Here is a 17355-nt window from a genome sequence, read left to right on the forward strand (position 1 = left end):
TGTGGAGGGGACTCCTGTGTGGACAGACAGTGTGTGGAGGGGACTCCTGTGTGGACAGACAGTGTGGGGAGGGGGACTCCTGTGTGGACAGACAGTGTGGGGAGGGGGACTCCTGTGTGGACAGACAGTGTGGGGAGGGGGACTCCTGTGTGGACAGGCAGGGCGGGAGGGGGACTCCTGTGTGGACAGACAGTGTGGGGAGGGGACTCCTGTGTGGACAGACAGTGTGGGGAGGGGGACTCCTGTGTGGACAGACAGTGTGGGGAGGGGGACTCCTGTGTGGACAGACAGTGTGGGGAGGGGACTCCTGTGTGGACAGGCAGTGAGGGGAGGGGACTCCTGTGTGGACAGGCAGTGAGGGGAGGGGACTCCTGTGTGGACAGGCAGGGCGGGGTGGGGCGACTCCTGTGTGGACAGGCAGGGCGGGGTGGGGGGCGACTCCTGTGTGGGCAGGCAGGGTGGGGAGGGGACTCCTGTGTGGACAGGCAGGGTGGGGTGGGGACTCCTGTGTGGACAGACAGTGTGGGGAGGGGACTCCTGTGTGGACAGGCAGGGCGGGGTGGGGACTCCTGTGTGGACAGACAGTGTGGGGAGGGGACTCCTGTGTGGACAGACAGTGAGGGGAGGGGACTCCTGTGTGGACAGGCAGTGCGGGGAGGGGACTCCTGTGTGGACAGGCAGTGCGGGGAGGGGGACTCCTGTGTGGACAGGCAGTGTGGGGAGGGGACTCCTGTGTGGACAGACAGTGCGGGGAGGGGACTCCTGTGTGGACAGACAGTGAGGGGAGGGGACTCCTGTGTGGACAGGCAGTGTGGGGAGGGGACTCCTGTGTGGACAGACAGTGAGGGGAGGGGACTCCTGTGTGGACAGGCAGGGCGGGAGGGGGACTCCTGTGTGGACAGACAGTGTGGGGAGGGGGACTCCTGTGTGGACAGACAGTGTGGGGAGGGGACTCCTGTGTGGACAGACAGTGCGGGGAGGGGACTCCTGTGTGGACAGACAGTGAGGGGAGGGGACTCCTGTGTGGACAGACAGTGCGGGGAGGGGACTCCTGTGTGGACAGACAGTGAGGGGAGGGGACTCCTGTGTGGACAGGCAGTGCGGGGAGGGGACTCCTGTGTGGACAGACAGTGAGGGGAGGGGACTCCTGTGTGGACAGGCAGTGCGGGGAGGGGACTCCTGTGTGGACAGACACGGCCGGCGGGACCTCACTTACTGTCAGGATGCCATGCCAGAGCCCGACGTCCTTCTTGAAATCCAGCACATTCACAATAGTTTCAGCTGCACAACAGAGGAAGTCAGGAGATTTTTACTTAGGACAGGGCAGCAACAGATCAAAATGCAAAGAAAATCCAGTACTGCATCAGGGGAAATAACAGATCTTGGGAAAATATTATTTTGCCATATCTTGGTGGAAATTCTGTAGACTCCAAGTAGGCCGGTTTGAGTGCTGGCCACCCTGGAGTTTCTAGACAGATATCCTGACACATGAGTGAGCAGCGTTAGCTCTCCACACTGCGCCTTAAAACGCAGCGTTCCTTCTCCTTTTATATATTTCCCCCTCCCTGCCTTTTTCTTTAAAAGATTTCTTTTCACTTCCTCATGACTCTCCCAGGAAAGGAAGCTTTGCAGCTGGCATGCCCTCTGCGCACAGAGGAGGAGGTGGATTTTTGGCAACACAGGGGCCTACACAGCTCTACTGGAAGTCTCCAAGGTTGGAGCTGCAATAAAAAAAGGAGGCACTGCAATTGGGAAGACGGGGAGGAAAATCTATTCAATGACTATGGGGGAGGGCTCTAAAAAGGTGCTAAAAGCTCGTGCTTGATGAGGTTTCCTATCACAGAGCATGGGGGAGGGCTCTAAAAAGGTGCTAAAAGCTCGTGCTTGATGAGGTTTCCTATCACAGAGCATGGGGGAGGGCTCTAAAAAGGTGCTAAAAGCTCGTGCTTGATGAGGTTTCCTATCACAGAGCATGGGGGAGGGCTCTAAAAAGGTGCTAAAAGCTCGTGCTTGATGAGGTTTCCTATCACAGAGCATGGGGGAGGGCTCTAAAAAGGTGCTAAAAGCTCGTGCTTGATGAGGTTTCCTATCACAGAGCATGGGGGAGGGCTCTAAAAAGGTGCTAAAAGCTCGTGCTTGATGAGGTTTCCTATCACAGAGCATGGGGGAGGGCTCTAAAAAGGTGCTAAAAGCTCGTGCTTGATGAGGTTTCCTATCACAGAGCATGGGGGAGGGCTCTAAAAAGGTGCTAAAAGCTCGTGCTTGATGAGGTTTCCTATCACAGAGCATGGGGGAGGGCTCTAAAAAGGTGCTAAAAGCTCGTGCTTGATGAGGTTTCCTATCACAGAGCATGGGGGAGGGCTCTAAAAAGGTGCTAAAAGCTCGTGCTTGATGAGGTTTCCTATCACAGAGCATGGGGGAGGGCTCTAAAAAGGTGCTAAAAGCTCGTGCTTGATGAGGTTTCCTATCACAGAGCATGGGGGAGGGCTCTAAAAAGGTGCTAAAAGCTCGTGCTTGATGAGGTTTCCTATCACAGAGCATGGGGGAGGGCTCTAAAAAGGTGCTAAAAGCTCGTGCTTGATGAGGTTTCCTATCACAGAGCATGGGGGAGGGCTCTAAAAAGGTGCTAAAAGCTCGTGCTTGATGAGGTTTCCTATCACAGAGCATGGGGGAGGGCTCTAAAAAGGTGCTAAAAGCTCGTGCTTGATGAGGTTTCCTATCACAGAGCATGGGGGAGGGCTCTAAAAAGGTGCTAAAAGCTCGTGCTTGATGAGGTTTCCTATCACAGAGCATGGGGGAGGGCTCTAAAAAGGTGCTAAAAGCTCGTGCTTGATGAGGTTTCCTATCACAGAGCATGGGGGAGGGCTCTAAAAAGGTGCTAAAAGCTCGTGCTTGATGAGGTTTCCTATCACAGAGCATGGGGGAGGGCTCTAAAAAGGTGCTAAAAGCTCGTGCTTGATGAGGTTTCCTATCACAGAGCATGGGGGAGGGCTCTAAAAAGGTGCTAAAAGCTCGTGCTTGATGAGGTTTCCTATCACAGAGCATGGGGGAGGGCTCTAAAAAGGTGCTAAAAGCTCGTGCTTGATGAGGTTTCCTATCACAGAGCATGGGGGAGGGCTCTAAAAAGGTGCTAAAAGCTCGTGCTTGATGAGGTTTCCTATCACAGAGCATGGGGGAGGGCTCTAAAAAGGTGCTAAAAGCTCGTGCTTGATGAGGTTTCCTATCACAGAGCATGGGGGAGGGCTCTAAAAAGGTGCTAAAAGCTCGTGCTTGATGAGGTTTCCTATCACAGAGCATGGGGGAGGGCTCTAAAAAGGTGCTAAAAGCTCGTGCTTGATGAGGTTTCCTATCACAGAGCATGGGGGAGGGCTCTAAAAAGGTGCTAAAAGCTCGTGCTTGATGAGGTTTCCTATCACAGAGCATGGGGGAGGGCTCTAAAAAGGTGCTAAAAGCTCGTGCTTGATGAGGTTTCCTATCACAGAGCATGGGGGAGGGCTCTAAAAAGGTGCTAAAAGCTCGTGCTTGATGAGGTTTCCTATCACAGAGCATGGGGGAGGGCTCTAAAAAGGTGCTAAAAGCTCGTGCTTGATGAGGTTTCCTATCACAGAGCATGGGGGAGGGCTCTAAAAAGGTGCTAAAAGCTCGTGCTTGATGAGGTTTCCTATCACAGAGCATGGGGGAGGGCTCTAAAAAGGTGCTAAAAGCTCGTGCTTGATGAGGTTTACTATCACAGAGCATGGGGGAGGGCTCTAAAAAGGTGCTAAAAGCTCGTGCTTGATGAGGTTTACTATCACAGAGCACGCTGGCCCTGAACAGGCCCAGCTTTCTCCCGAAGTCACCTGGCCAGCCAAGGTCAGCAGCTGCCTGCAGGTGACTCAGTCTCACCTCCCCTTCCAAAGGCTAAAGTGTGGAGAATAATAGACAGGAGGCTTTCACAATAAATGGCCAAAAGTAAACAACCTAAGTTCCTTTTGAAAGTGGTGAAGTAAAGAGCGAACGTATCATTCCCTCCCCAACCTCCACAAGTGTGACCACCCTGGACCTTGGAGGCGCAGGGGGCAGTGCGTCCCCAGGTGTGAAAACTCCATGGCCAAACATCAGAACACCCACGAGACACACACGCTGTTTTTAAAAGGGAGATTTTGAGGATGGGCAGATAATAAAAATAGTAGAAAAAGATAAGTGTTTCATTCCACAGCGGAGCGGCAGATGCCACCACGGCTTCGTGAAGTTCCAGAAAGAGACGCCAGGGAGGGGTGCACGCCGCAGCGGTGCCCTGTCAGGGGCCTGGTCAAGGGGATGTCAGGGAGCCTCGGGGGGTCTCCGGAGGGGGTCTCAAGGGGCCTCGGGGCATCCCAAGGGATCTCAGGGGCATGGGGGTTCTCTGGGGGTTCTCTGGGGTCTCAAGGGGCCTCGGGGCATCCCAAGGGATCTCAGGGGCATGGGGGTTCTCTGGGGGTTCTCTGGGGTCTCAAGGGGCCTCGGGCGATCCCAAGGGATCTCAGGGCCACGGGGATTCTCTGGGGGTTCTCTGGGGTCTCAAGGGGCCTCGGGGCATCCCAAGGGATCTCAGGGGCATGGGGGTTCTCTGGGGTCTCAAAGGGCCTCAGGGTACATCACAGCATCTCAGAACATCTCAGGAGGTTTCAGGGGATATCAGCAGGACTCAGGCCACCAATGGGGGGAGTCTCTGGGGTCCCCGGGGTCGCACCCTCCCCTCTCTGTGCCATTTCAGTGTGGTTGCCACAGTTCCCTCAAGTTCCCTCCACTCACTTCCCCTCTTTGCCTCCCATACCAGCCCACCCAGGGGAAGGAAAACACATCACGAGCACCAATAGAGAGACTCTGACTCAATTGGGAGGGTGGGTGGACACACAGGCGTTTTCTTTACAACTAAAGATACGCTCATGTGCACCCAGGGATGAAGCTCCACGGCGTTAACAGCGTCTCCCCAGATCCACATGCTGAAGCCCAGGCCCCGGCGTGGCTGTGTGGAGAGCGCACCTTTCAGGAGGTCCTTCGCATTCAGTGGGGTGGTAGGGATGGGTTCCTAACTGCACATCTTCTCACACCTCCTACGAGCAACCTGGAAGAAACCCCCACTGGGAACTGCCCAAGGACACGCTGACCTCAGACCTCCGCGCTGTGCGGACATAAATATCTGCTGTTGAAGCCGCCCAGTCTGTAGTATTTGCTATGGTAGGCTGAGCTGATATCCTAACTCAACAATAAGTTCATGTCAGCGGAGCTGGGCACAAAGTTCACGCTATTTCTATGGCTCCTCGTGGGAGTGATGTGGCCTTCGTGTCAGGTGTCCCGGTTAGAACCAGGGTCCCAAGGAGTCAGGGTCTGGCACCCCACCTTCCGTGTAGCCGCACGCCTGCGTCAGGGCCTGGCAGTGTGTCAGCAGCGCAGTCCTCGTCACCGTCACACCCAGCACACTGCCATCCTTACACGTCTTGTACTGAAACGAGACAAAGTGTGAGGGAAGTGGGGCTGACAGGTCACTGCAGTTTTTCTGGTTACTTGAGGTTCTCCAAGTCCCTGAATTTTGGCACTCGTGTAACCGTCAGAAACACACGTTAGTGCCAAGGCCACACTCAGGGCCAGTGGAGGAGGCCAAGGCTGACTCACCTCAATATACGCAGTGTCGTTATTGGCATCTTTAATGTGTGGGAACCAGTCTCGGGGCGGTTTGGAGAGATGTTTAGACTCTGTGACAAACCACAGCAGCTTTGGCCAACCTTGGAAACAAACAACAAGTTCCTTTTAAATGTTACTCTGAAAGTAGGTCTGTAGAATTTCTCCCCATTTATGTGGTACCCTTTCAAACACGTCAACTAGATCGAATCTCTGGTGTTTCCGGATTTCATGAGATCTAAGACATCAACAGAAGAGCGCCCAAGCCGCCACCATGCGTTACCTCACGTCACCCCATGGGCTGGCAACTCGGCTGTGTCATCAGGGACGAGAACGCGTGAAAACTCGTGGGTCTGTGACTGACGTTTCATTCCACAGAGGATTGAAACCGAGGCGGGGTGACGTATTCCCGCACCCGTCTTCTGACAAAGGACGTGGGCACGCGAGCTCTCGGAGGCTCGGTGGCATACCTTTAAACTGTGGGATCTCTCCCGTTGGGCTTTTTGGAAGTCCTTTATGGCAGGCGTCACTAGTCAAGGCTACAGTAACTCCGCAGCTTCCAAGCAAGAAACCTATCTGCTGGCTCCCTGCGTCCTGAGAGGGCAACAGAGAGAGAGGGGTTGAGAATCCACGACCTGCCCCGCTCCGCCCAGCCTTCGGCCCTCCCTCCAGCGTTCACACGGACCCTTGAGTCTGCAGAACCAGGATCCAACCCCAGCCCTGCTGCTTGGTATCTGTGGGACCCTGAACAGGTGAGACTGCATGGCCTCAGTGTCCTCACGTGTACAACAGGTATAGAAAGAACAGCTGTCTCCCAGGTTTGTTGAGGGATAAAATAGAAGAGGGTGTGGAAAGTGCTCAGTGCAGGCTGGTGTTCAGCGGGTCGCGTTAAGAGCCTGCTGTTATAGCTCTCTCCGATTCCATAAGACTATGATTATACAACACAATTACTGTAGAGAATAGACAGGGCCTGAAAAAACACTTCTACTAACATGCTAACACCAAGTGCCTGATCTTTAAAACACTCAAAGACCAAAGGCACGAAAGGCACACCTGTCATGGGTGCCAGGCAGGGCACCTCGGCCAGAGGAAGGAAGACCTGGGTCACTTTCTCCTCACCCTGAACAGCCCAGTCTCAGCGAAATAACTGAAGCTTGCTGAAACAGGCCACTGCTGTGCAGCCCCACTGGAGACACCACATACAGGTGGCTCCAGGCTGCCAGCTCCGGTTCGGGAAGGTCAGACCTCAGCAGACCCACGCCAGTCGTCACTCCTGTCCAGCTGCCCAAAGGCAGTTGGGCGAGCAGCCAAGGCACTCGCATCACTCTCTCTACACCCACCAGCTGTGCCAGCTGTGTGGGTTTTCCATTATTTGATTCATAAAATAAACTGAAAGCTCCAAAACAGCCAGGGTTCCAGGAATTAAAAATGCCACATTGTAGTGAGCAAGTCACCGTCTTCGCTCCCCAGATGGCTCAGCATGAACCCCTCAATTATGGACCCTACAAGGCCTGGTTGCTGTCGGTAATCAGAGGCCTGGCTGTGGATCTTCCCACCTGTTCCCTGATAACAGGAAAACATGAGCTGAAGAGTGGTGTTTTCACCTGGGTAAATCAGGCAGATTTAAAATTTCAAAGCTGTAGTCTCTTAAGTGTTTAGTACTTTTCTTATTGTAGATTTAAATCTACAGTGAAAACGCCTCTCTGTGGAATTTTCATGGAGCAACAGCCAAACGAGCCAACCAGCACACGCAGGGCAGCTCCCCAAGATCTGGCCGCCGGGAGCTCTGCGGACAGATGGAACCCACTTCGGGGACATCTTGTGGTGCTTTTCACACAGGCGCTGCTTGCTCAAGTAAAGCCCTAATCAGTCACTTTAATGTGAATCTGAACATCACATTAGCAAATGTCCCGACTCTTGAAGGGGCACAGGTGAGGGGCAGAGGTGGGGCGACATCAGCTTCTGCAGCAGGAAGGCGGCTCTGCTGAGCCAGGACGTGCCAGGCCGAGGCAGGAGAACACGCGTGACTGTCACAAGACGGAGGAACGGCTGAGGCCAGTCGCTCATGGCTGTGGGTGGAATGCTGACCTCAGGCCAGGAGCCAACCTTTCGCTAAACCCTGCCCTGGTAGTGTCTGCCCGTGATTTAATCCCCCAAATGATAAAACCATACACATAAGAAGATCCCAAAAAATAAGGAAGAGACTGAAAACCACAGGAGCAGCAGGCCTGGGAGGATACGGCTGCTATTCAGCCAAGGTGAGGCTGGGCCTGCTGCTCCTCCGCACGTGTAGAGTGCCCCCCGCGGCCCCGTCAGACGCCAGCCCTCAGCACAGCTCTGCCCAGCCCTGGCCAGCGTGCTCAGAACAGCACTTAACCATGTCTCACCCTACACACCCATGTGGGAGGCAGCCCAGTGGAGTCTTCAACACACACACGTGCCCAGGTACACACGCGCCCAGGTACACACGCGCACACACTCACATACACACACACACTTAACACTCTCACACGTGCCCATGCACGCACACACACGTCCCCACACGCACACACACAATACACACACACTCAACACACACACGTGCCCACACACAGGCGCGCACACACACTCAACAAAGAAAGGGACCGGACAGATGGACCCTGCACACAGCACCTGAAGCAAAGGGCTGCGTGTCCTCAGTGGGCCTCACGACCTCTGCAGGTGACCCAAGGATGGGACCCGGCTGCACCTGGACTAGTGGCTTTCCTGACTCACAGGCCACAGTCCTCTGTCCTTGGAAAGGTGGCGTCGGCCTCAGTCTGGCTGGATCTGAGGCCAACTCCAGGAAACAGGTGCTACATCTCAGGAAAGTGAATAAAAACAATCCTCCCAGGATGCATTCAGAAAACTAGGTTCTCATCAGGGTCTTTATTCGAAGACACTTCTAGCGGCTGTAGGACTGGCAGATGGAAGCAATATTAGGATTCACATACTTAACTACACGAATATGCTCATCTGACCTCACTTTGACTTGCACCATAGCCAACAGATTCTTTCAGTTAAAAATAAGCAAAGTTCTCTAAGACCAATAAACTGCTACTTTCTAAAGGCACAGTTCTGAAAGGATGGCACCCAAATGGCCAACAGGTCCATGAAAAGGTGCTCGACATCACTAATCATCAGGGAAACGCAAATTAAAACCACAGGGAAGCCAGGCGCGACGGCTCAGGCCTGTAATCCCAGCACTTTGGGTGGTCATGGCAGGCAGATCACTGGAGGTCAGGGGTTCAAGACCAGCCTGGCCAGCATGACTAAACCCCAATCTCACTAAAAATATAAAGATTAGCCAGATGCCATGGTACGTGCCTGTAATCCCAGCTACTCAGGAGGCTGAGGCAGGAGAATAGCTTGAACCCGGGAAGCGGAGGTTGCAGTGAGCAGAGATTGCGTCACTGCACTCCAGCCTGGATGACAGAGCGAGACTCCGTCTCAAAAAAAAAAAAAAAAAAAGGAAAAGGAAAAAAAAAAACAACCCACAAGGAGACATCACCTCACACTGCTTGCACTGGTTACAACGTGTTTATCAAAAAGAGGAAAAATACCCGTTGATGAGGATGCAGAGAAAAGAAAACCCTTGGCACGCTATTGGTGGGAATGCAAATTAGCACAGCCATTATGGAAAATGGTATGGAGATTTCTCAAAAACCTAAATATAGAACTACCATATGATCCAGCAATCTTGCTACTGGGTATTGGGCCAAAGGAACTGAAATTGATCAGGAATCCAGATTATCGGCATCCCTACATTCACTGGAGTGTTATCCACAAGGGTCAAGAAGACAAATCAACCATAGTGCCCAAAGACCCACGAATGGATGCAGAGCAGGCAGAGCCGGCACACTGGGCGCTATTCAGCCTTCAGCGAGGAGGGAAGCCGGGCCTGTGCTGAACCGGAAGGACATTAAGTCACACAGTGGGTGCTACTCAGCCTTCAGTGAGGAGGAAAGCCTGCTGTGTGCTAAACTGGAAGGACATTATGGCACACAGTGGGTGCTATTCAGCCTTCAGCGAGGAGGGAACCCTGCCTTGTGCTGAACCAGAAGGACATTACATCACACAGTGGGTGCTATTCAGCCTTCAGCGAGGAGGGAACCCTGCCTTGTGCTGAACCAGAAGGACATTACATCACACAGTGGGTGCTATTCAGCCTTCAGCGAGGAGGGAAGCCTGCCTTGTGCTGAACCGGAAGGGCATTATGGCACACAGTGGGTGCTATTCAGCCTTCAGGGAGGAGGGAAGCCTGCCGTGTGCTGAACCAGGAGGACATTACATCACACAGTGGGTGCTATTCAGCCTTCAGGGAGGAGGGAAGCCTGCCGTGTGCTGAACCGGAAGGACATTATGCCACACAGTGGGCGCTATTCAGCCTTCAGGGAGGAGGGAAGCCTGCCATGTGCTGAACCGGAAGGATGCTAGGCCACACAGTGGGCGCTATTCAGCCTTCAGCGAGGAGGGAAGCCTGCTCTGTGCTGAACCGAAGGACATTACGTCACATAGTGGGCGCTATTCAGCCTTCAGCGAGGACGGAAGCCTGCAACGTGCTAAACCGGAAGGACATTACCTCACACAGTGGGTGCTATTCAGCCTTCAGACAGGAGGGAAGGTGGCCGTATGCTGAACAGGAAGGACATTGTGCCACACAGTGGGCACTATTCAGCCTTCAGTGAGGAGGGAAGCCTGCCGTATGCTGAACCAGGACATTAGGCTGCCGGAAATAAGCCAGGCACAGAAAGACCAAGGCTACATGAGCTCATTTACATGTGGCATTTAGCAGTGAATAGAATGGTGACCAGGAGGGCTGGGGGGGAGGGAGGAGATGGGGGGGAGGGAGGAGGGGGGGGGAGGGAGGAGATGGGGAGATGTTGGTCAGAAGAGACAAAGCCTCAGATTGGAGGAAGAGGTTTTGAGATCTATTGCAGAGCAGGGTAACTATAATCAATGAAAATGTAATCTACATTTCAAAATAACGAAGAGTATATTCCAAATGTCTTACCATAAAAAATGAGAGGTAAGCAAGGTGACAGATATGTTAATCAGTTTGATAAACATTCCACGTTGTATGCATATATCAGAACATCACACTCTACCCCATAAATGTATATAATTATAACTTGTCAGTTAAAATAATATTTAAAAAATAAAATCAAGTCACAGTGTCTTTAGACATGAGAGGCTCGGCCTCAGGGGAGGGTCTCTGTACTTCACCTGTGAAATCACTTGTGGCTTCCCTAGAATTCTATCCCATGACCACTGGTTGGCACAGTAAAGGTTTCTAAATGCCTTGTTAAGGTCTGTGCGTTCTCCACAGCTTTCTGCAAAGCCTGAGGCATCTGTAGGCAAAGTCACCTCAGGGTTATATTGGCACAGAGAGAGCAAGACAGGAATGTCAGCCCTTTCTTCTGAGAGGGGTTTTGGTGCTTGGTGATAAAACCACACCCACAGAGGGCCCCTCCCTATGTCCTGGAGGTGAGGGACAGGCAGGGGCTCTTTCCTGTCCCCGTGTCCTCATCACATGCACAGGTTACAGTCACTGACACGTAAGTCCCCAGGGACCTCCCAGCGTGAGAAGTCCTGGCCTCCTGAGATGTCCCCACACCGTTCTCCTGCTATGCTCCCTGCCCTCTGACCACAGAGTCCCCGAGATGCCCCTCATCCCCATGTGGACCCTGCCCTGTGCACAGTGAACGTGCAGCCTCTAGTCGGGTACAAGGGGCTCTCAGCTGAGGGGGACTGTTGGGTCCTCCTGTGGGGGAGGAAAGCTGTCCTCTTCCTCCATCATCACTGCCACAGCTTCCCAGCCACGTGGCCTTGGAAAGATTTCTGATCTATTCAAAACGTATGGTTTATGTCTCTACTACCATTCAAAGGTACTTAATTCATTATTTCAGAGCATCTTAAACGTGTTACAGTGAAACGTTTCATGGCTGAAATAAATGCCACCTTGGTATTTGGAGCTATGCCTAGGATTTGAGATAATAGGATGGCATTTCTGCCAACCTGAGAGCAGCACTCCAACATGCTCAGGAAAACCACCTCCCCCCTTTATCCAAATCATTTTCCTCTACAAACCAGCCTGGACTGGAGGACACCAGGCTATACACTTTAACATGGATAAATACAAATTATTGAAGTGAAGAAAAGAAGAAATAATTGTTACGAATAACAATGATAAATGTTTTGTGGCTGGTTATTGAACCATCACCACATGCTCATGCCTACAAGTTCCTGCAAATCATCATTTCACTGTCGCTTAGAGACCTCAGAGCATGTTCAGAGAGCCCCTAACCACGGACATGAACATCAGCTAAAGAGAAGCCTCGTAAACTCCTCACTAGATCCCAGGACTGGGGTTAACTATAGTACTGATGAGGCTGTCATGTAAGCATGACTGGAGTCCTCCAGTCCTTCCACTTTTCTCACCTGTTGTGAAGACCATGGGACCCAGGGGATGAGAAAGCACCTCACGGGAAGTCTGAGCTGTCTGATGCACACGTGGAGTGCTGGCTGCAAATCCGGTGGGGGGGGGGGCGGGAAACTGGCTGCAAATCCGGTGGGGGGCAAACTGGCATTCTCCCATAGCAGCTACCACAGACTCCCCTGCCTCTGCCAGACACGAGCATACTCAGGAGGCCAAGCATGAACCTCCTGGCTTTGTACATAGGAAATGAAAATAGCAATCATCTTTCCTGTTTCCAAAAGGAACCCTGTGTTCTCTCCCTTCCCATCCAAGGGGAAGTTTGAAATGCAACCATGTAACTGGCACAGACTCTGAAGAGATACCCACGTGGCAGATGGTTTTCTTAAATATTGAGTCAACAAACTTTAATGTTGGAGTAGCCACAAAGACAGCTGAAGTTTCTTTGCCTGGGCTACCTGTGATTGTTGCCTTTTTAGAGCTGGAAGAGTCACCCACACATTAAAGATGTGCTAAAGGGGCCAGGCGCAGTGGCTCACACCTGTCATTCCAGCCCTGTGGGAGGCCAAGGTGGGCAGATCACCTGAGGTCAGGAGTTCGAGACCAGCCTGGCCAACATAACAAAACCTCATCTCCACTAAAAATACAAAAATTAGCCGGGTGTGGTGGCACACGCCTGTAATCTCAGCTACTCAGGAGACTGAGATAGGAGAATGGCTTGAACCCGAGAGGCAGAGGTTGCAGTGAGCTGAAATCGTGCCACTGCACTCCAGCCTGGGAGACACAGCGACTCCATCTCAAAAAAAAAAAAAACAAATGTGCTAAAGGGAGCTGATGGTTTAAGGGCAGTGTGCACAGGCACATTGCAGGTTCAGACCTGGGCAGTCCCTTGGGGCACGTGCTGCTGGCTTCCTCCTACACGACTGGCCGCCTACAGGGAGCAGCAGCGTGACCTGCACTGCAGCCACCCCACTTCATGTCTCTTACAGTTACCATAACTGCTTTACAGAAGAACAAACCATCCACATGGACTAAAACCTTACATTGGTATGAGCGTAAGCCAAAAATAAAATTCTAAGCCCCTCAACCAACTGAAGAGACCTCTTCCCTCAGCCAAGGACATTCCAAAGTTAACCTGAAAAACCAGTTCAGCCATGATAGGAAGGAGGGGTCGGACATGCCCCCCTTACTCCCTCATTCTCTGTTTGAAATTCAGACACAGTTGACCAGCAATGGCATTAAAACAGAGACCTCCAGATTGACAAAGCTGACTCTCTGTAGCAATAAGATACCAACATGACAAATAACAGGCCCTGAAAGAAATCGAAGTATTTTACCTCAAAATACATTTCTTTGACATAGTTTGAAATAGCCCTATAAAGCTCTCTCTTGTGGGGAAAATCTACATTCTGTAGAGAATCTCCTTCCCTTTCCAGGTCCTTTTCCTGATCCAGGGGAGAATTAACTAAGAGTCTGGCACATTTTTAAGCCTGATAAGAACCATTTACACCTATTCTCTCTGAAGCCTGCTGCCTGGAGGCTTCCTCCACATAATAAAATCCTTGGTCTCCACAACCCCGAACCCTAAGACACTGGCTTCTATTGATTTCAGGGCTTTAGATAAACTCTTTCAACCAACTGCCAATCAGAAAATCTTAGAATCCACCTGTGACCTGGAAGGCCCCCACTGCGGCTTCAAGCTGTCCCGCCCTTCTAGACCAAATGAACATATGTCTTACATGTATTGCCTAATGTCTCATGTGTCCCTAAAATGCACGAACCCAAAAGCTGCAGCCGGACCACCCTGGGCACACGTTCTCAGGACCTCCTGAGGCTGTGGCATGGCCACGTCCTCAACCTTGGCAAAATAAAATTCTAAATTGAAACCTGTCTCAAATACTTTTTGATTGACAACACACATTAATTTCTTTACATTGGATTAAACAATAATTACAATGGCAAGTTTAGTGGCTTTTTTTCATTATAGAATAAAACCTGACAAATCATAGGTCAACCTTGGACTGGATGTCAAAACACCTGAACAAAAGCAGCATCCACCACCCTTCAAAATAATAATAAAAAAAAACCTATCATTTACCCCAATTCTAGTGCACATGACACCAAGGAACAAGATTCTCAAACACCCTTGCTTTACTGACCAAGAGGCTGCTGATCCACGTTTGACCCCAAAGCAAGCTGTGCTCCACCTCCAGGACGCCCATCCCAGGCTGCAGGGCCCACTAGCGACCGCATCCCTTATCGAGGCAACCGAAGGAAACCCAGGGCCCCAGGAACAGCGAGGAGACCCTCACCCAGCCGGGATACAGCCACCGTGAAAGCCATCTCACTCAGCCAGAAACCGAGCAAAGGGCGCATTCCTTACCTTCCTGGTGAGCGGCACCTCGATGGGCACGGGGACCACCTCGGCCAGCAGGCAGCCGTAGAAAGCCGCCATGAAGGCAGCCGGATCATTGTTGGGGAACACCAGTGCCACCTGTGGGACAGGCCAGAGCGGGTCAGCATTAACGTGGGGTCCTGGCTTCCTAAGACGCCGCGGAAGAGCTTGGTTCTAGGTGAGAGGGCACGCTTCAGTGAGAACCAGGTCCTATGTAAAATGCATTTCAGTAAGCTGTGTTTTAATAAGCATCACACACCCGGCCTTGAATTCATATAGAAGACAAACGTGAACAGTCGTCTATGATACTGTCACCAGAGTACAACTGCCTTCATTTTCTGCATACTACCTTCCATACCCACACGTTTCCACATAGATGAAGTTATATCCTACTGTTTCTCACTAAGCTTTGTAAATACTTCCTTGTATTTCTATACAGTCTTCATAACTGTCCTGGGACAGCTGTGCAGTTCATTAGGCCATGTGCAGGACTCAGCTCAGATCCCATGGCAGTGTTTGGCTCTGGGATCTCAGGCACAATTGTGGCCTCTCTGAGCCTTAGTGTTCTTCTCTGAAAAGTGAGAATAATGATAGAGCTGATGTCTTAATGCAGTGGTCAAGGTCAAATGAGAGAATGTACATAGTGAACTCAGTGGGCTGCTTCACACACGGCGTGAGTTCGTGGAGGCTGACTATGAGTAAAGCCCAAGTTACTGGCGCTAGGACTGGTGGCAGCATCAGTCCCCTGGTGCCACACACGTGCACGTGTTGTGGGCCCTGGCCCTGCAGCAGTCTTCCCTGTGTAGCTGCCTGGATGTGGCACCAACCCATCCTGCCAGCTCAGCCTCTCTTAGGAACTAAGTTCCTAAGAGTAGAATTATCAGAGCTCTAAAAGTGTGGTTAATATAAGTTATCAAGTAATATTGGTACCTACTAATAGATATTATGATTTTTTTTCTAAAGAAAGAAGTTCACTCTATTACCCAGGCTGGAGTGCAGTGGCACAATCATAGCTCACTGCAGCCTTGAACTCCTGGGCTCCAGTGATCCTCCTGCCTTACAGGTGAGCACTACTGCACCCAGCTAATTTTTAAAAAATATCTTTAGATGGGGTCTCACTATGTTGCCCAGGCTGGCCTCAAGCTCAGTTAAATTTTAAAAAATATTTTTAAGATGGGGTCTCGTTATGTTGCCCAGGCTGGCCTCAAACTCCTGGCCTCAAGCGATTCTCCTGCCTTGGTCCCCGCAAAGTGTTGGGATTACAGATGTGAGCCACTGTTGCCTGGCCAGTATGTTTTCTGATGGTCCTTAACAGTATGGTGTATCTTGACGAAGAACAATTTTCCTTCGATGTTACAGTGTTAATAGACAACCCTATTTCTGGATTCCCACTAAGCCCTGTGAACTCTGCTTCTATTTTAACACAGGTTACTCGTACATGTGTGGTAGCATTAGCGTTACTCTTCCTTATGGACAAGTTTGGTACGTTTTCATCAGCCCATGAATCCTGTGATTTTACATGTGTGGTAGCATTAGCATTACTCTTCCTTACGGACAAGTTTGGTACGTTTTCATCAGCACATGAATCCTGTGATTTTACACGTGTGGTAGCATTAGCGTTACTCTTCCTTATGGACAAGTTTGGTATGTGTTCATCAGCACGTGAATCCTATGATTTTACATGTGTGGTAGCATTAGCGTTACTCTTCCTTATGGACAAGTTTGGTACATTTTCATCAGCCCATGAATCCTGTGATTTTACACGTGTGGTAGCATTAGCATTACTCTTCCTTATGGACAAGTTTGGTATGTGTTCATCAGCACGTGAATCCTATGATTTTACACGTGTGGTAGCATTAGCATTACTCTTCCTTATGGACAAGTTTGGTACATTTTCATCAGCACATGAATCCTGTGATTTTACACGTGTGGTAGCATTAGCGTTACTCTTCCTTATGGACAAGTTTGGTACATTTTCATCAGCCCATGAATCCTGTGATTTTACATGTGTGGTAGCATTAGCATTACTCTTCCTTATGGACAAGTTTGGTATATGTTCATCAGCACATGAATCCTGTGATTTTACATGTGGGGTAGCATTAGCATTACTCTTCCTTATGGACAAGTTTGGTACATTTTCATCAGCACATGAATCCTGTGATTCTACATGTGTGGTAGCATTAGCGTTACTCTTCCTTATGGACAAGTTTCGTACATTTTCATCAGCCCATGAATCCTGTGATTTTACATGTGGGGTAGCATTAGCGTTACTCTTCCTTATGGACAAGTTTGGTACATTTTCATCAGCCCATGAATCCTGTGATTTTACATGTGGGGTAGCATTAGCGTTACTCTTCCTTATGGACAAGTTTGGTATGTGTTCATCAGCACGTGAATCCTATGATTTAGCACATGTGCATCATTTTTGCATTACTTCATTCTGGATTTTTTTTTTTTTTTGAGACAGAGTCTTATTGTGTCGCCCAGGCTGGAGTACAGTAGTGCAATCTCGGCTCACTGCAACCTCTGCTTCCCCGGTTCAAGCGATTCTCTTGCCTCAGCCTCTCGAATAGCTAGGACTATAGGCATGCACCACCACACTCAGCCAATTTTTTTCTATTTTTTGTAGATACAGGGTTTCACCATGTTGGCCAGGCTGGTCTCAATCTCTTGACCTAGTCATCTGCCCACCTCAGCCTCTCGAAGTGCTGGGATTCCAGGCATGAGCCACCGCACCAGGCCTCATTCTTGAAGTTAAACAATTTTTTATGAAAAATGTCCTAACTGGAAGTAATTTCATCATGAACAGTTTTAGACAAACATCCTAATCATCTGTGTATCTAAGTAAGCAGGCTGACATAAAAGC

The 17355-nt window shown here is 50.7% G+C and overlaps 1 protein-coding gene across 9 annotated transcripts in view; it reads right to left on the reverse strand.

Moving 5' to 3' along the window:
• DIP2C (disco interacting protein 2 homolog C) overlaps positions 1-17355 on the reverse strand; it is a 436795-nt gene that overhangs the window by 113476 nt on the left and 305964 nt on the right. For all 9 annotated transcript variants that reach the window (XR_010146752.1, XM_016962526.4, XM_016962527.4 and 6 more), the window contains 5 exons: positions 14478-14588; positions 6111-6234; positions 5635-5744; positions 5362-5464; positions 1217-1281 (listed from right to left, as the gene is read on the reverse strand). Coding sequence is in view for 8 of the 9 variants with exons in the window: in XM_016962526.4 (XP_016818015.1) it covers positions 1217-1281; positions 5362-5464; positions 5635-5744; positions 6111-6234; positions 14478-14588 (513 nt within the window). In the remaining variant the exon portion in view is untranslated. The remainder of the gene's footprint in view (positions 1-1216; positions 1282-5361; positions 5465-5634; positions 5745-6110; positions 6235-14477; positions 14589-17355) is intronic.

Source organism: Pan troglodytes, chromosome 8, assembly GCF_028858775.2.
Source record: "Pan troglodytes isolate AG18354 chromosome 8, NHGRI_mPanTro3-v2.0_pri, whole genome shotgun sequence".
NCBI classification, from domain to species: domain Eukaryota; kingdom Metazoa; phylum Chordata; class Mammalia; order Primates; family Hominidae; genus Pan; species Pan troglodytes.